This window comes from Argopecten irradians, chromosome 16, assembly GCF_041381155.1.
Source record: "Argopecten irradians isolate NY chromosome 16, Ai_NY, whole genome shotgun sequence".
NCBI classification, from domain to species: Eukaryota; Metazoa; Mollusca; class Bivalvia; order Pectinida; family Pectinidae; genus Argopecten; species Argopecten irradians.
In genome coordinates, this window is record NC_091149.1 from 11,692,760 (window position 1) to 11,713,477 (window position 20,718).

General features: G+C 35.2%; 1 protein-coding gene across 5 annotated transcripts in view; it reads left to right on the forward strand.

Annotated features, from left to right (window-relative positions):
* LOC138310960 (serine-rich adhesin for platelets-like) overlaps window positions 1–20,718 on the forward strand; it is a 159,080-nt gene that overhangs the window by 68,501 nt on the left and 69,861 nt on the right. For all 5 annotated transcript variants that reach the window (XM_069252328.1, XM_069252327.1, XM_069252331.1 and 2 more), the window contains one exon: window positions 2,767–2,898. In XM_069252328.1, coding sequence (XP_069108429.1) covers window positions 2,767–2,898 — 132 coding nt within the window. The remainder of the gene's footprint in view (window positions 1–2,766; window positions 2,899–20,718) is intronic.

A 20,718-nucleotide genomic window follows, 5' to 3' on the forward strand; every position in this document is an offset into this window, starting at 1 on the left:
GATGCATTAATTTTTGTTAGAGTGATAAAATGATTCCTGATGTGAGATCTCATCTAAATAAAAAGAGTGAATTGATTGTAACTCCACATGATTCATTTGTAATACCAAACAAAAGTTTCTGTGGGACATGATAAAGAGCCTGCGTCTGCTGCTTCCCTATGGATTCCAACCCTTCAATCTCATTGATAGCCTTAATAACGTGAAAGTTTGGAATTTTTGTGACCAGAAGGTGGTTAAGATAAGATAAGTACCCTATAAATTTAACACTTTACAACTTCCCTTGTCAATCTGTGTGTTAGGTATACTGATATGTTGGGGCGCAGGCTGTCTATAATAAGCAAAACCAACATAGAACAATAGTTGCCATGGTTTTCTCAGAGTACTCCAGTTTTGGCTAGCAACAACATCTGACATATCATTATGTAACCTTGTCTGTCATCTTGGAAATAAAACTCAAATAAATGAACACAAAATTTAACAAGACTTACGTAAACTAGCTAAAGACACTAAAGTTGAAATGTGAAATGCAGTCCAACAGCAGCCATTTCCACTTAAATGACATCTTCCATTCTGTATCACTATCATATATCATCTGCACTATGGCAGAATGATAGAATATAGAATACAGCCAGTCAAATACATATACCAAAATATTACAACAGTGTAATTGATATATTCTAATGAGTCATGTACATAGGTGTACCTAGATAATTGATTTTTTACCAATCTGTAAATAAGTCTGTAGGAGTTGCTTCCCTTGAACAATAATTGAGTACTTGCATTTTTCATGTGTTTTTTTGGTGTGATATTTCTCCTTGATTTTCTTACTAATTAATACCATTATCCCTGTAATAAGTGATCCCGTTATAAAGTCGCCCCAGTCTCTGCCCCTTTCTGCTGAGGTGTTGAGATTTTATATTCTGTATAATATGGTACTTACATTATATAGCCAGTTTAAAATATAAATCCTGGCTGACTGGTTAAGGTGTCCCAAGCATTCTACCACTGGAAGTCTCCATTTTTGGGTTAATTGCCAGTTCAAAGCTCCATGAAGGGCAGATGTACTTTATATTACCAACTTATTTATTAAAACTGGCTAGTCACATGACCTGATAATAACTGTTATATGATATATTAATTAGGACTGTGTTTACAAAAAAAAACTTTTTTTGTTTCTTTAATAATAAGCTAATAACGTAACGTTTGTGACTCTACATAATCATCAATCCTGTTTCACATTCCCATTTAAAAAAAAAAAAGTTAGAAACCCTTAAAGTAAGGTACAGTATAGTATGCCTTTAAATGACAGTAATACATATTGACAATAGTATTTCTGTAGTGTTGCTTACTGATATTTTACATATAATGGTGTAGAATTCTCGAACATCTTAAGCAGTACTAATTTGTATACTCTTAACAAATACACACAAAATAAAAAAAAAGAGAAATATATATATACAGGAGTAATTTCAAAGAACTATGTGATAGTTTCCTGTTTCTTCTCACTATCTATTTTTAAGCAGTTCACTGTGTACAACACTTAACCTTCAATCATACTCGTTTCCTTTGTGGAATCTTACAATTGTCTTTTTCTTGGCACCATGTCAGTACTTCCCTCCCATATCTACAGTAGTGTACCCCCCCCCCTTCTCTGACCACACACAGACAAGGGAGATAACTCCAGGTCAATGATTGATTGATTTCACTCCTGGTATGAGGAATGTTCGTATTATCTAAAAAATGTTAAAAGATCTGTAGATGTGATCATGGGAATCCAAAGATTTATAAAGTTTTATGAAATGGCATTTTGAGCATATTCACAAACGGTAAACACATTTAGTTACATGTACTTTAATTGCAACAATTAAAAGTATGGATGTTATGATTAAATTTATGCATACTTAAAGAAAATTGTGAGTTGTTTAAGATAGAAGCCTAGTACAGGTGTTCTGCATCACAGGGGATACTATATATATATAGTGGAATAACAGTCAATAGGCAGGTGACCCAACGCCTTCCTTTTGTCAGAAACACATGAGCTTACTGCGCTATATTGTTAGAAATGACAATGGGGTAGCTCCTGGGTTTCCTATGATGTGCTTTTTCATGATCATGATCTAACACTTTTTCTCGACATCACACATTTTCATGACCTCTTATCTGTTCATGACCTTTTACCTTTTCATGACCCTTATATTTTTATGACCATTTACCTCTTCATGACTCAGGTAGCTCTTGGGTTTCCTAGTATGATATACTTTTTCATGACCATGATCTAACACCTTTTCACGACCTCACACATTTTCATGACATCTTACCTTAATTTTCATGACCTTTTATCTGTTCATGACCTTGTACCTTTTCATGACTTTTTACCTTTTCATGACCTTTTACCTTTTCATGACCTTTTACCTTTTCATGACCCTTTACCTGTACATGATCTAATAATTTTTCATAACCTCTTACCTTGTCGATGACCACATACCTTAAATTTGGTAACCTTGCAATGAGAGAGTGGCAGCCCATAGTCGCTTGGCAGGGCACTCTTTCTGTCTGATGTATAATTGAAATGTGCATAATAATTATAAGTTCCTAAATGGCAGCTCTGACAAATTGGTGTAATGTACATTTTTACCAAACTTTGTCCTGTACATTTCCCATTGTGTTGTGTTTGGTCCTACATCAATTTTAAATGGAGGCAGGAACACTATTTTAGTCTGATAGGTATTTCTGATGAACTACAACTCTATATTATGATTTCCACAGGATGTCCTGGAGAGGAAGATTGAGGATCTCACTCGGAAACTTAGTGAGGAGAGACACAACGCCCGCAAAGAAAAACAGCAGGTCGCTAAATTACAGCGTGATATCGCCCGTCAAAAAGGAGACAGAACCAGGGTAAGTCACTGTGTGTTTGTATATAATTTGAACTTTTCTGACTCAAAAGTTCGAACAATTTATTATACAATTTCAAAGAGGGATTCTTAAAAGTAGATCACATTTAATATGTCTGTTTGTGACAGAACATATTTGACATATTTCAGTCAAAAATTGTTTCTCATAAGGTCTCTCTGAGCTATATCTGGTCAAATTAAATGATAATGACAATTTAATAAAAACAAAAAACTCCGCAAAAATAATTGGCCAGAATTGTTAGATTATATGAATATTATTCAACAATAAAGTAAAGGCCTGGTATGGTACAGCTTGTAATCAAAGGTTTTCATCAGAGAGAGATCAGGAAAATATCTGAACATAAATCCACAAATGCTGCAGGGCTACTTTTACTAAATTAGCCAAAAAGCTCATTAAGAAATGGTCCAATAATTGTTTGACCAAAACAACTACCACAGATGTGTCCCATTCTTATGTAAATAAGACAGCACCAGTATCCTAGCAATGGTCGAGTTTTACTCCAATCAGAATCTGAAAGAATGAAATCTGCTCTGATCGTGTGGTGATGTAAAGTGTGGGTCTAAATAGGACATAAATTCAGACTTAGTTTCATTTTAAATCAGACATCTGTTGAGGTTGTTATTTTTTTTCAAACCCCCCTTTATTACGTAATATGGAATGGGTCTTTGATTGATAAGGTGCAATCCATTATGGATTTGAGGGGAGGTAGGATCATTGTATCGTGATTGACATGTCACCCAATATGGTGTCTAAATGTTATTGATGTTTCTCAAATAAAAAAGGAATTAAACCTCTTAAATTGAACAAATATTGAATATTGAGCGATACTGAGAATTATAGACAGAATGAAAGTATAATGAAAAAGGATGTTTTAGTTATGAAAGTCGGGTCATTTGATCATCATGCACAGGTGCACACTGTCTGTGTATGGCATTTTGAATGCTAATAATCTTTCTTGTAAATGAGTGCAAAAAAGTCCTCATGAATTTTTAATTTTTGAAAAATAATTTAATAGTAAAAAGGAAACAAAATTGCATGGGAAGACAGTAAATATTACAATATCTCAGTACAATCAGTATAAAATAACAATGCTGGAGTGCAGAAGTTATCCTTCTGTAGGTCTTGATGTAATTGACTTTTTTGGGGGATAAAAAACGAGAACTTTTTCTATATCAATGTAATTTTTGCACCCCATTTCAACCTTACGTTTTAGCCAAAAAGTGTGAAATAATACATTACGTTTTGACAGTAAATCTTAAATCTTTCAAGATATCTATAATGCTTTGATGTCTTGCATGGGAATGATGCATTTTGGTTAAAAAGATGTGAAGATTTACATTTTTATGAAAAATAATCTGTGAACTGTCAATGTTTTTTTTATATTGATTTTTTTAGCTGAATTGTTATAAGGAATGAAGTGCTTTATTAAATGTTCTGATTAAATTGGCTGCAGTCAGGCTCGTCAACAAAGCTAGTCGTGATTTATTCTATTCCTCTCAAGGTATCCAACGGTACCATTATCTTTCTGTAATTGATGATAATTGACCAATCAAAACACTTGTTACAGCACCTTAATGGAGGCAATCACAAACCTCTGTTGATTGGCTGAAGCTGCTAAAAGCCCCAAATTACACCTGGCAGACGCCATATTAACATGTGGAGCTTATTTTAGGGATATTATTTTATTGAACGACCATTAATTTGCTCCCTAGAAGGACCTTGGGGACCTAGTAATTGTTGTTATTGACTTGACCAAATGCATTTTGATAGATTATACAAATGTTGGACAAAGAGTAGAGCTATAAAATTGTAAACATGGTTGATTTATCGGCTGATCCTTTCACAGACAGATGTAATTGGTGCCACTGCTTTAGATTACTGTGTATTACAAACAAAACTAAATACTGTCAATGTATTTATTAGGATAGAATTGTCTTTCAGGCATGGTTTGTTACAGTCAAAGGCTATTTACTAGACATTGTCATTTCCTCTTAGTCAAAATATTCATTGGAATTACTTGACCTTCATTCAAGGTCACATGGGTCAGATTATTCTTGTCAAAACCTAAGAGGCCTACATACCTGATATTGGGCCTATATATACAACATACAGGGATGGGGAGGGCTACCAAGTTTGTAAAATGAACGACCTTGACCTCCTTCAAGGTCACAGTTATCAGGTCAAATAGGCAAACTAATGTGAATGCCTTCTTGTCAGTAACCAGGAATCTGCAAGCCTAGAGACTTGACATGAGCCTATATCATGCAGTGATGAAGTGCTAGATACCCAGTTTATTCAAATAAATCATACAATCAGGATCACAGTGGTCAAATATGTTAGAAAGTAGATCTAATAACTTCATCTGAAGAGTATACAATATCTTTATTGTATTAAAGTAAAAAAGGTGTGTATTTTTGGCTGATTTGGTCTATGTATTGTCATCCCCACTACGGTATACTGCTGTGTTGTTTAATACAATAGTTGAATGACTATCTAGACCCACGGGTCTCTTTTTTTATAAAATAATGTTTGTCCTTTAAGTGAAAAAGGGGTTGCTAAATTTGGTCAATCTTTGAAGATTCTACACCCTTGAGGAAAATGGTATATGTTTTCTTCATCAAAAACAGGATCGAGCAGATGAATTAATAGGTTGTTTTTTTCAGTTACAAAAATATCTTACTTTATGCCATTACCACCACAGTAACATTTGAGCTTCTAATTTTACTCTAAGATAAAGATATTTAAGATACATGAAATTAATTGTGTCCCAAAAAAAATAAAAATAAAAACAATGCACTATGCACTATATGGAATAAAGTACCGCTTACGCATACACCAAAAGTGAACCTTATAATTTTATATTATATTTAAAAAAAAATTACAGATACATTTACATGAGTAAATACCTTTTATTGCATGTTTAAATGATAAATATTGTTTATGCTCTGTCGGCAGTGGAGCATCTTTGATAAATTTAGTTTTTCTGGCCGACATTCAATATAAGGTTTTAGAAAATTAACTGCTGAATAAAAACTCAACCAGCCTGTGGTTATTGTGTACTGAACACATGACTCCACAAAGGCGGAGATTCTGATAATTACAGGGAACCTAGCTGGTAAAGGGAGATTACTCAAGCTTAACACAAATCGACAATTATGTGTTGTTTTAAAGCTCTGGTATCAATTTCCTTATCCAGTGAACCAGATAATTGATATCATCAAACCTTTAAATTCGTTTAAATTAACAAAAGACGTTTTAACAATGATCAATAAGTTGTATAATAAGTGGTTCTTTCATGTGTCAAATATTATGTAACTCAGTCAGCTATTTTTTGTTTCTTTAAACAATATTGTGAAACCCGAGCCTAGAAACTTCTGTGATAACGCTGATAACTTCGTAAATTCTTCAAAAAAAGAATTGAGATCGGAAATTCTCTTATCATCTTTCAGTGACTAATCTGAGATATTATTTACAGAATTGTGACTTTTATCAATGGGCAATTTTCTTAAATAAATTGATTATTGTTATTTAGCTCTCAGATGTGTCAGGGCGTTTTCCAATCTACATTGTTTGTTTTTACATTTTCTGTGCAGAGATCATTCAGGATCACATACTTATGATACCGTATTCGACCCAATAAGTACCCATGCATGCCTTATTGAGCGCCCCTCCCCTTTTTGAGGCCTCATTTCAAATGTCCACCGGACAACGACCAAAACTATCAAAACTGTATCAGTTTGCATTAATTTCATCTTAATAAACACCTTTTCATTTTTCATTTTTTTAAACGTCCTGGGCTTATTGGGTCAATTATGCTTATGTTCTAGCCATATTTGCTTCTGTTGACTTTGCTTGGTATGCCTTTTTTCTCGGATCGTCCAGACCTGTTTTGTATGGGTGATTTTGGTATACAGATTAGAGTATTTATTAAGAATTGAATGTATTTGTTTTGTTTATTTATGTCATTTACGGTATTCACAAGGGAAAACATCACTGTCTCCTTACATATGATGTTACAAACAGAAATAAAATCAAACCTGTCTATGAAGACCATCAAAGTCACAAAGACCAAACAGTCATCGCCAAGTGGTCTATTGTGCTGATATTTAGTCAATAATGGGACCCAAAAGAAGTGGTCCTATTAGGCAGGTGGTCTTTATATTGAGGTGGTTATTATACACAGGTTATATTGTGTTGATATTTAGTCAATAATGGGATCCAAAAAGAAGTGGTCCTATGAGGCAGGTGGTCTTTATATAGAGGTGGTTATATATATATATATATATTACACAATATGTTTATGTTTGTGTTGATATTTAGTCAATATGGGATCCAAAAGAAGTGGTACTAGTAGGCAGGTGGTCTTTATACAGAGGTGGTTGCTAAGACAGGTTTTATTGCTTTTCACAACTAATGATATACATGTATCTACTCCTATAGGGGCAGGTGGGGAGCAGGTAGGGGTTATATTTGAACTGGTGTGAGTACATCTCACGCTCACAATGACACAGCTTGTGAGAAGCAATATCTCTCATCAAATATTTTTTTGGTTATTAATAAAAAAAAATCCAAGCTTGATTCAAGTCCTGATTTTGGAAAGAAATATCTGAAAGTGATGAATTGTGAATTGGAGCTTTGGAAAGCCTCTAAGAGCATATGTTGAAGGCTTCCTGTAGCTTTAATCTAATTTTTATTACCAGATTTCTCCTAATTCATCCAGCCTCTATTATCAACAGTTCTTTGTTCCTTTTTTGTCGCGAGCTGCTATATATAGATTGGGTAACATATGTTACCAACGGTGACCAGCTTACAAATAAATTCTGATTAATGACGAGCGTAATTTTTTCAAATGTTCAAATTATTTTATCTCATGAAGAGTACAACGGGGAAAAAATCAAGATACATTAAAGGCCCACTACCTTTCCCCAGCAAAATATAAAGGTTTCTTAAAAACAGTGATAACATCAATGATAGGTGATAGTCAACAACCCCGCCGTATTTAGGACGACGGCGGGAAACATAAGACGGCCGAATTATGACAATTTACATTTTATTAATTTTAATTCAATTGTTCGAAATGTGATGATAAATGTAGTATTAACGATAAGTTAATAAATTTAAAATTCAATGGAATAAAGTTATGAAGTAGATTTAAAAAGTAATCCTAAGTAATGGGCCAAGATGTTTTCTGTGTTTTTGTCCAATTTAGATGTCTTTGTGGTATTGAGTTATCAATGTGTGTGTCTCGTTTTTTTTTTTTAATTAAAAAAGCTCCATGGCAGACAAAGGACAATTAATGTTAGAGTAGTCAGTGATGGAATGATCTTCGGTATAACATATGTTGGTCATTCCAACTAGTTGTCACTAGAAACTGTCACTCCCCTTTAATTATTAAATGGAATATTCTATTCTTTGAATTAGAAGAGTTTAAATATGTGTTAAGGGATATTAGCAATCTTTGAGTATTTCTTAACATTTTTCTATATCTATTATTGTTCTACATTTTCATTGTTTAGAACAGAAAGTAAAAACAAAAAAGTATAAAGGAGATATATCTCAAACAAAAATAAGTAAAAAGAAAATAAACAAACAAACAAAAATTAACAGCTGAAACTTAAAATAAAAATCATTTAGTCAGTGATGTTTCCATGTGAATCAGGCTAATGAATCTTCGTTTTCATTTTTTTTCTTAAATAAAATACAATATTGATATATTTATTTACATGTAAATGTATTTTGAAGAATGCTACAGGAAAATCAGTTACACTGAACCCATTGCTGAGTGCAATATGAATAATCATTGTGTAAGGTCAAGGTCATTTTAAATTTTTTACAATTGCTTTGATGCAGCTGACCGTCTCTCCCTCCCTAACTCTATTAGAGGGAGAGCATGGAAGGAGGGAAGTGGGGGGGGGGGCCCAGTTGTTTAGTGTGACCCACTTCTCCAGCACCATCCAGTGTCACTTCATCAGAGTATAACCTGCTGTCCCTAAATGAACATCTCCGAACATGTAATTGTTGTCAGCCTGGCTGTAGATTATAGTGCTATGTGACCCCTTCGAAATTTGAAAGTAAAATAATGGATTCTCCCTTGGGAGGTGACAGGGTGTAAATTTATGACAGAGATGTTAATTGAAACATGTTAATTGAAAAAATCCAGAATAACATGTGTCGGCTGGACAAAGGACATTTGTCCAGTTTTGACAGGACATTAGCTGTCGTTTGACCGAGGACAAAGGATTCATCTCTTCTCCAGAATAGAAGATTTCAATGTAAGGTTGTTGAATGATGGTCATAGCAGTAAATGGAATTTGGTTTGATGAATTTATCATCTGTCAAAATCGGTCATTGGATAAAGACAAAAAGTCATGTAATTAAGTGTAAAGGATATTGCAGGTGATTCTGACTTATAGTCTTCTTATATCTAACCTGATAACCAAGCATGTTGGTGAGATTTGAGAATAACAGGAATATTTATATATATTTCATTGTTCAATCTTCATTTTCTGGACTTCTTTCAGCATGAAAAACATAACAAAATTGTACAGAAAAATGATGGATGTGTTTGATTGCTTATTGCCCAAATAAGCTAGGATTACCATAAGCGAATTTCCAATATATAAGTCAGGTTTACCATCTTATATATATCATTTATGTTTATCTTAAATGGATTTTTTATAGTTTCTTCAAACTATATGAATAAGATTCATGCACTTCTGTATAATTAATTTTTCTTTGATTTGACACTAAATCTGACTTTCTGATTTGCATATTCTTTTTCTTCCAACTACTATGAAGAAAAAATGTGAAAATGGAGCAAAAACCCAACATTGTCACGACGTCATAATAGAAACGTTGACATTGCATATTGATTTGGAAAAAACAATTCATTTGAAAATCAGTGGAATGGTACGCTTAAAGGTATTGTATGTGATCATGTGGTCTGATAAATTAATTATGTCACTAATTTCTTAACTTCCTCGGGTTATGAAATAAATTTAGTTTGTGAGAATCTCCATATGTATGAATCAATATGAAAGTTTTTAAAACTTGAATTTTATAAAAAAAAAAATTGACAAAAGTAAACTTTAGAGTGTGATTAGTATTTGTGTAACATAAATTGTTTTTCTGCCCATTGACGATTGTCGGACAGACTATGATTAATTTGGGGACGTCTGGCAGTTATTTGTCTTGTACTAATTAACATGCGTTAATTGATAGATGATCACCACCAGAGTGTACAACTGTCTACTAACTCAAATTAAAGGGCAATCAGACTGCGGAATGTCAAATTAAAACTCAAATTCCTTCCTCACCATGATTTGGTTAGGTCTGATGTATGTGTGTCCTGTCTTTTTGATAGGTCCTTTGTAGCGAAAAGTATCGAACAACTACAGGACAGTTTTTTATGTCAGTAATTAGGGGGATATGGTGATGACGATGACAATGATGATATGATGATAGGAGGAGGATAAGGATTAGCAAGATGGCGGCTGTGGCGGCCATCTTGGATTTCAGATTGACCCGAAAAAATAACAACACTAGCTCACATTTCCTCCAAACTTTACTGGTCATTTACATACTTCCTATGGTGCTCTATTGTGTCGTGTCGACAAAGATGATAATTAAATGAAGCCTCACATTGATCAGATGCTCAATAAATGTAGTGAGTTTAATGAGCCAGAAGGCACCTATATCACTGGGCAATGTCGCCACAAACTGACCACACATCCACAGATCAGTTAGCAAACAAGATGCATGTTAGCTAGGCTTCTGTTTTCAATTCTAAAGTTTTCTCCAGAATTTTAATTAAGATGACATATTTATACTGGCCAGAATTATCAGAAACCCATATAGTAGTTTGATTTAGTATAACGTGGGGTCAACTTAATCATCAGCTGACTTGACCTTTATAGGTTATAGCCTCTGACCTCTAGGATAACCTCTGCCCTCTAGAAGGGTAGGCACAGACTGATCCAGTCCTGAAGTTGTTAATGTGCTCGAGTCAGTGGTATGTAGTATGATTATTGATGCAATGAATCATTTGTCCATTATCTTGATTTAATATATATAAGTAAGTACAGTCTAATGAAGAATGTACTTGGATGAGGTCATTAGATTCATTTATACCTATAAACACATACATTGTGTATGAACTATTCCAGGGGTAAATGGGGTCATGACTGAATACACAGGGGTTGGGAAACTTATATAGTAGATATACAGGTAAATCCTAAGTCTAATCTACATGAGGATTTGTGATTCATTACAAGTCCCTGTGATTAATTTAATATAAAGGTGTGAGTATTCGGTGGAATTGGTTAAGAATATAAGGTTATGAACTCATCCTGACATTGCCAACTCATTTTGTGTAACCACAGAAAAGGTTACCATGGAGACTGTACTGGTAAACATCAGAATCAGCCGAAGGCATTGAAGGCATTGCGTACACTATATTTTGTGTTAATGTATATAATAATTAGAATCAAAGGGAGGTAACTCATAACTGATGACAGCTAGGTTATACAGGTGTAACATAGGTAAATTTGGTCGAGGTATACCAATCATTTAGTGTTACAGTTAGTACACCGATCGGCTAGCTAGTCTCTGGTTCTCAGTATAGTCACTCAAAAGGCCTATAGAAAAATGTGATGCTTCAGCCCATTGGGCCTCTTGTTATCATTTTACAGGACTAAGTGGCTTTAGTAATAAATTGTAATATTGTATGGGTATATGAAATAATCGACACTTGTAGAATCAGAGCAAAGAAGAATCAGAGGAGCAAAGAATTGGTCATACGCTGTATCATTGCTGTATGGATGAGAGCCTTAGAGGTGCTAACTTCTATACACTGTGGGTTTGTGATTCTCTGATATGCAGGATGTGATATCACTCCACGAATCAAGTGAATCGGTTGGTGTTATCTGTTCTTCTACAAATATGATTCAGCTCCTGTGACCTTTGGGGAGCATTAAAGCTATAGAAATAATGGGAGAACCAGAAAAAGTTGAAATAGGGCACAAAAGAAATACTCATGGATTAAGTCAATTTAAAAATTATCTGTGTTATTTTTCAGTTATTGCATTTCTGTAGTAATCTTTGTAAGCATGGACTTTATAAGACTCTGAAGAGAAAATCATCTTACTCGTGATTTAGGTCAGAACTGTCTGCTGCAGATAGATGTTGTTGATTTTTACAGAAATCAATCAATATTTTGACAGGTATGATAACAGACCCAGTTATCAGTACAATGTTATCCATCTCACTCTAGTCAGACATTGTATTACATATGAATCATTACCTAAACAGTACAATGATAAAACCAACAGCTGGACCACGTCCACTAAATATTCATCGTTAATGACAGGGCCCTGTCAGAAACATCCCCACACAATCAAATGGACAATTAGATATATAAATACACAATGTCCCTTTACAATATCAAGTCCAGCATTTTCAGTGCTTGTTGATGATGAGGAGGTAATCAACAAGTTTATATATGTCCCTCCTCATGCAGGGACAACAGTATTACTCATGCACATAAGCTATCAATTGTCCTGATCAATTTTAACATACAAGGCTTACCAGGACTGCTCATCTGGCCCAACATTCCTTTTGTATTTACACAGGCCCTACATGCCTTTTGTGTTTTGTGTTTGTACAGGTCATACATGCCTTTTGTATTTATACAAGCCCTACATGCCTTTTGTGTTTATACAGGCCCTACATGCCTTTTGTGTTTATACAGGCCCTACATGCCTTTTTGTGTTTATACAAGCCCTACATGCCTTTTTGTGTTTATACAGTCCCTACATGCCATTTGTGTTTTGTGTTCTTACAGGCCCTACATGCCTTTTGTGTTTATACAGGCCCTACATACTTTTTGTGTTTATACAGGCCCTACATGCCTTTTGTGTTTATACAGGCCCTACATGCCTTTTGTGTTTATACAGGCCTTACTTGATTTTTTAGCTCACCTGGCCCGAAGGGCCGGTGAGCTTATGTCATGGCGCGCGTCGTCCGTCCGTCGTCCGTCCGTCGTCCGTCCGTCAACATTTCCTTTAAATCGCTACTAGTCATAGAGTTCTGCATGGATTGTAACCAAATTTGGCCAGAAACATCCTTGGGGGAAGGAGAACAGAACTTGTATAAATTTTGGCTCTGACCCCCCGGGGGCAGGAGGGGCGGGGCCCAATAGGGAAAATAAAGGTAAATCCTATAAATCGCTACTTGTCCTAGAGTTCTGCATGGATTGTAACCAAATTTGGCCACAAACATCCTTGGGGGAAGGAGAACAGAACTTATATAAATTTTGGCTCTGACCCCCTGGGGGCAGGAGGGGCGGCGCCCTATAGGGGAAATAGAGGTAAATCCTATAAAACGCTACTTGTCTTAGAGTTCTGCATGGATTGTAACCAAATTTGGCCACAAACATCCTTGAGAGAAGGGGAACAGAACTTGTATAAATTTTGGTTCTGACCCCCTTGGGGCAGGAGGGGCGGGGCCCAATAGGGAAATTAGAGGTAAATATTCAAATTCCTTCAGAAAAGAAACAATGAACCTGTATTCAGAACATGACTTGACATTACAAACCAGGTGAGCGATACAGGCCCTCTGGGCCTCTTGTTGTGTTTATGAGGCCCTACATGCCTTTTGTGTTTATACAGGCCCTACATGCCTTTTTATGAATCTGTGATACAGGCCCTACATGCCTTTTTGTGAATCTGTAATACAGGCCCTACATGTCTTTTGTGTATCAGTAAGTAGTGAGTCATTGACCTGACGGTTATAACAATACATATCTGTACATCAGATACCTCTCTCCATTCATCATTAATAACAGGCCTTAACAAGTCAGAAACAAAAACCTTGTAACCATGACAATTATTGACAAATAATTCAATTTCTGTACTTTCAAAATAAAAGTTATGGCACATTGATCCTTGCATCTATAACAGTTCCCACTACAGACTCCTGTGGTGATTTGGTTTGTTTTGAAGAAAAACATTAACAAAATACCCAACTATACATATCAAAGTGGAAAATAGGAGAAATCCCCAAAGCTTTTGAGTCTCTTAGGGATTTCTGATTTTTGCATCAGCTTCCAAAACATTCCCCAGGACCTCTAGTCATCACTCTGTACTGTATCTGATTCATATCAGTTTGCACTCCTCGGCAACCAACTGTATCCTTGGATACGGCTTCTCCATCTGAATCACATTAACTCTTTCATCAAGTACAAATCTATAGGTTGTGTTTGTTTTCTCGGCTTCCACCCTGATGTCAATATTTACTCCTACAAATTAAGAGTAAGTTAGTTGTAGATGTTATCTTAGCTAGTTAGAGTTCTCTTATAGATATTAGGATCTTAGGAAAACACAAGGAGAGAGTACAACTATGTCAGTGATGGAGCGGTATCGTTAAAAGTACAGGAATTCTGTAAATGTAATAATATTAGTGGATATATAGTTTTACATATTAGAATAGCCAGGTATATCAGAATGTTAGAAGTGAAATTGATGCACTTGTTAATACAGAGGAAAATATATTTAAAGTCACAGTTAGGAATTTAAAGGACGGAGGTGTATTTTGTATACATGTTATCATTTTGGAGGGATAGTCCTATGCAAAATTTGATATGAACAGATTTCACAATTACTTGAACTATATGTATAGAATCCATATAAGAAGTTTTGAAACAATATCCTGACAGGGTACAAGTTTGGTGTAAGGACCAAAGGAATCCCATGCAGACACATATTGGCAATAACTAGGTTCAAATGTATCTGGGGAAATAATCGTGAACAGTGTTTATGTTAAAATTACATATTTGAGGATATGTAAAGACTTAACGCTGATATTTGATTGTCAAGATCAGTGACAATATTAAAATTAGAAATCAGATTGGCCAGATGAATCTTAGAATAAAAAGCATGTTAATGCATGCATGTTATTCACAGGGATCTGGCATGAAAATTTTTAACCAATAGTATAGTATAGTATACTATAAAATATATATATATGTATACTGTTAGTTTAAAAAAATCGTGCCAGGTCCCTGTGATGTTATAAGAACTTTAATATCAATAAGTCAGAATGTAAAGATTTTTGCAGAAGGGTCATAGGAAACTTTGACCACCTGAAGAAATATCTGGTCTGGTGTAGTGTGTTAGGATGGGACCACTGACACTAAATAAGTAAGTTTGTACATGTAATATGGAAACTTTAAAGCCAATCTAAAACTTGTTATGACAGCTAGCACATTTCTAGAGATTACCCGTTATAATGCTTTTACATTTTGCCATAAAAACATCGTAATAACATTTACTTTACATCAACCACTCTGTTTTCCTAGTTAAGCTTTCATCGTATTAATTCCGCTGGAAGAATTCTTAATTGGCTTAAACTCGATTGGAAGCTTTGAACCAAAGATGTGTCCGTAAATCAATATAAATATAATGTGAGGGTTAAGGGTTAGTGTAACTGAGTGTAGCTTGTCAGGAGAGAAAATTAAAAAAAAAAAAAATCAATACTATCTTTGAGTTATCTCCCTTCATGATAAGTCGGATATTGCAATATTGGCTTGTCCAAGAGTTACAAGCTTACTAGAACAGATCAATAAATTTGTTCTCCTTATCAATGTTAGGTACACACCAACCTTTCGGTCAGTGTTGTTTGGTGCAGAGAAATATTTAGGAGAAAAACATCACTGTTAGTTGATGAGTTGTCTCCCATAATGGGGTCAAAGGTTGCGGTCACTTAGTGCTGAAGTAGTGAGTTGGAAACATTGATCAGTTATAAATCATAATGTGCATCCCCAGGGTGATCCCATTCTGCTTATACTTAGGATGAGTTGTCCCCCTTGTTATAGATCAAAGGTTATGTGGTCGATTGGTGTGAAAGTGGCGTTGAACAGCTGATTGAAAAATATAGATATTGATCAGTTAAAAACCATTTTTTTCCTTTATAATGTCTAAAAGTTTTGATATGGGTATAATGTAATGTCTGAAAGTCTGTACAATAATTACCACCAACCCTCTAGTCAAAGATACTGCTGGCAATTACAAAGAGACTGAGGCACACCAGAAGATTTTTGAAATAAGATAATTAATAAACTAAATTCTCCTAAAAAGAATATACCTAAACAAGATAACTGTCAAAGTAATGTAAATTCAAAAATAGGATTACCACTAAGATGAGATACCCACTAAAAATAAGTTTTGTGACAGTATGTTAAAGACTGAAAGATGAGGTACCCACTAAAATAAGTACTTTGGCAGTATCTACGTATGAGGTACCCACTAAAATAAATACTTTGGCAGTATCTATATATGAGGTACCCACTAAAATAAATACTTTGGCAGTATCTATATATGAGGTACCCACTAAAATAAATACTTTGGCAGTATCTACGTATGAGGTACCCACTAAAATAAATACTTTGGCAGTATCTACATATGAGGTACCCACTAAAATAAATACTTTGGCAGTATCTACATATGAGGTACCCACTAAAATAAATACTTTGGCAGTATCTACGTATGAGGTACCCACTAAAATAAATACTTTGGCAGTATCTACGTATGAGGTACCCACTAAAATAAATACTTTGGCAGTATCTACGTATGAGGTACCCACTAAAATAAATACTTTGGCAGTATCTATATATGAGGTACCCACTAAAATAAATACTTTGGCAGTATCTACGTATGAGGTACCCACTAAAATAAATACTTTGGCAGTATCTACATATGAGGTACCCACTAAAATAAATACTTTGGCAGTATCTACGTATGAGGTACCCACTAAAATAAATACGTTGGCAGTATCTAGGCATGATTTCTTGCAGCGAGACTACAGTAGTTAATGTCCTCCTCACTTTGTTGATGGGTTTATCACTGTAAGAGTATCGTACAGAAATGGTAAACATTTGTCAAAATGTCTGCATAGACCACCTTCCCTCCCCTGTTCCCTTGAATGGTATAACCCATTAGTGAGAGTACAGCTAGTCTATTTTAACCAGAGGGGGGTAGTTCGCTGCCATATCTGCATTCCGACATTTTGTGCCACACCGTGGGCTATATGTTGGCCGGTGAATTTTCGACATTTGTGTGGATTCCACTCAATATGTTTCTTATTTGTTAGGAAAGGTTACACTGTCTCTCAAAAATATCTGGCAAATTATCTACTAATGAAAACAAAGCATCACCCATTTCCCAAGAAACCAAGCAAGAGTTTCTTCTCCAGTTTGATAGGTTTGACCTGATGAATCTTTTCCAGTTTCCTTTCAAAGTTAGACCCCTTCTATGTTTCCATTCTTGACAACTTACATCATTTACTGAAGTTGATTCAAAGTTCACAAATTGTGGAAAAACGGGGGGAAAATACAGATTATGTATGAAAACATTTTTAATTTAAGGACATAAGACCATGTGCTTACTCAAAGATACAGCATGTGTTCTGTAGTATTTAATATCTTAAACAAAGGTAATTGTATTACAGCGACCATTTTATTCAGTTTCTCCATTCTGTTTTCTTAAGCTTAAGATCCCATTATTTTATATTAGAATTTAATAGAAAAATCAATAAGATTGTAAAGCGTATTTAAAATCAAATTCTTTAATGGATTACGACTGTGTGGTTTAGAATACATTGTATGCTGAATGCAAAATCGTGTTTCTGGGTTAAAATGTATTTGTTGACTTCGGTGAATTTTCTGCTGAAACACATGTTGGCTGCCTCAATGCATTCGTAACTAGATCATTTCTAAGTTGCATAGATCAAGTGTTTATTAGCTAGTCTTCAAACTACCACTAGCCCTCAACCTCTTGGTCACAATGGCTAAGTGGTTAAGGTGTCTGACATTCTACCACTAGCCTTCCAACTCTTAGTCAAATGGCTGAATGGTTAAGGCGCCTTGACATTTCACCACTAGCCCTCCACCTCTGGGTCATGGTGGCTGAGTGGTTAAGGTGTCTGACGTTCTACCACTAGTCCTTCACCTCTGGATCACAGTGGCCTAGTGTTTAAGGTGTATGACATTCTACCACTAGTCCTCCACCTCTGGATCACAGTGGCCTAGTGGTTAAGGTGTCTGACAAACTACCATTATAAGCCCTCAACCTCTTGGTCACAATGGCTAAGTGGTTAAGGTGTCTGACATTCTACCACTAGCCTTCCAACTCTAAGTCACAATGGCTGAATGGTTAAGGCGTCTTGACATTTCACCACTAGCCCTCCACCTCTGGGTCATGGTGGATGAGTGGTTAAGGTGTCTGACATTCCACCACTAGCCCTCCACCTCTGGGTCATGGTGGATGAGTGGGTAAGGTGTCTGACATTCTACCACTAGCCCTCCAACTCTGGGTTACAGTGGCTAAATGAATAAGGCGCCTTGACATTTTACCACAAGTCCTTCACCTCTGGGTCATGGTGGTTGAGTGGTTAAGGTGTCTGACATTCTACCACTAGCCCTCCACCTCTGGATCACAGAGACTGAGTGGTTACTGGTTAAGGTGTCTGACATTCCACCACTAGCCCTCCACCTCTGGATCACAGAGACTGAGTGGTTAAGGTGTCTGATATTCTTTGGGGTGGCCACATATTTCAGCCCTAAACCCTCCAATATGCCCTTCATTATCTTGATCATGCCACTTCAACATGCTAGCATCATCTACTTCAAGTCCACCTTCTCCGGCAGGATTAATGGTAATGGAGAAGGATGGATTTACATTTCTGATTAACTACAAAATATCATTGATGATCATAGAATTAAATGTTCAGACCTGGCAGACAAAGAAGCAGTTTATCAAGTTTGTGAGAGCTGCTATTGGAGATTTCTCTATATGTGGACCTGACAATGATGAGATATGCAGTTTCACTTGAATCAAAAACAACAGGTGGACTAGTAAGGTACTAGATAAAGTAGATAAAGCAAGGTTGTAGATAAACGCTGTTACATTTATAGTCGGCAACAAACACAGGATATTGTAGATTTTTAAACACATAAATACTGAACTTATCATGACCAATACAAGTTTTTCACTTGGTAAAAATTTACAAATGGTATCTTGAGAAATTGTTTAGTATAGGTAATTGTTTTAAGAATTTCCAAATGACATCTTGAGAAATTGTTTAGTATATATAGGTAATTGTATTATCTAAATCTGATGTATGTACAGTGAATAAAACCACTAGGTCACTGACCACAAGGTGTGGATGGATTATCACCGTATTCGCCGAAATTATCACCCAGGGCGCTTAGATAATTGTAACATAGGGGGACGCTTATTAATGAAACAAAATGTAAGTTGTGGACAAAAAAAGTCAGCCATATTTTAAATCTGTTACGGTAAACATGTATATGCTTTTTATCCTTTGAGACACATTGATTCACTTGTAAAAGACTTCAAAGTTCATGTAATGTGGGATACAATATTGATGTTAGAGACATCACATGTTAATGTTAAAACATTGTTAAATCCATGGGATGGGGGTTTTAATACAACTTCAACTCTTCTCCAGAAAAAGGGAGGGGTGCTCATAGGGGAAGGGTCGCTTATAACGGGAGGGGCGCTTATTACAGAAAATACGGTAAGTGACTCTTTATAATGTAATAGAACTAGAAAAAGAGAACTTTTTAATTCATTATTATATAGCCATGCTTTTGTAAAAAAATTTCGTTTACCATGGGGTACGTGGCCTTGCGTTGAATTAATATATATCACTGTCTAAAGAATGTTTGTTAATTTTTATTGGACCTAATGGATTTTTTTATAGATTTATGAAGGAAATTTTACAATAGTTTTATTGGGCAGATCATAACTCCATGAATGAAAATTAAAAAATGGCATTCATGTATGACTGTAATTTAGCTATTGATGATAAAATCAGATCCACATCTTGTCCGACAGTCTCGTAAAAAACACGCCGACAGACAAGCGAAAAGGCTCTGATACATTCCCCTGATACGTAGCACGTACTACATTATACGATGCACATGCATTACATGACAAGATAGTTGGTTTTTGTTGTAGCATTCCCACGGAGATTCGGCTAGCCAGCTGTCTCGTGTGGCAGGAGATTGCCGCGCTATGTTCTGGTTTATAGTCTAACACAAGGCATACCAAGCCACATTTTTTATCTATTTTTTTTTTTTTTGGACCGGGGGAAAAAATTCAGAAATATTTTTCGATTGTATTCATAATTGGTGATTGCAGCAGGGTTTTCTTCTTTATCATCTTTGCACATAGGACACCAAACCTCCTCTTTTCTTTACTCTCCCCCTTTTTATCAGGGGAAAAAATTCAGAAATATTTTTTCAATTGTGTTGCTGTCATGATGGGGAGTGAGATAATAGTTGGCGAGGTATCCTAGCCATGAGATCACATCTTAGGTTTTTAACCCAGAATTGATGGCTAATGGGATATTTATACTACTTGTCATGATATGTCTGTTATCTGGGCAGCGTTTGGACTAAATATGAATTTCATCATACAGTCGAAGATATGAACCCTTATAGCTATACCCCCAACCTCAAAAAAAAGTGGTAATGCACAAATATATTTGGAAAATATTTAGGGAATGAAACCTGCAACCATGAAAAAAAAACAAAAAAAACAAACAATATTAATGTTATTTCACATCTAAGAAATTATATATATGTATTTGTTATCAATTTGACAAACATTAAATCATTATTCTTTTCCTTTCCTTTAAATTTGATAATTAATTGTTTTTTAGATAGATTCTCCAACATAATTTTTGTCTTTTTATAATTTTTGTAGGAAGAAAATGTCGGAA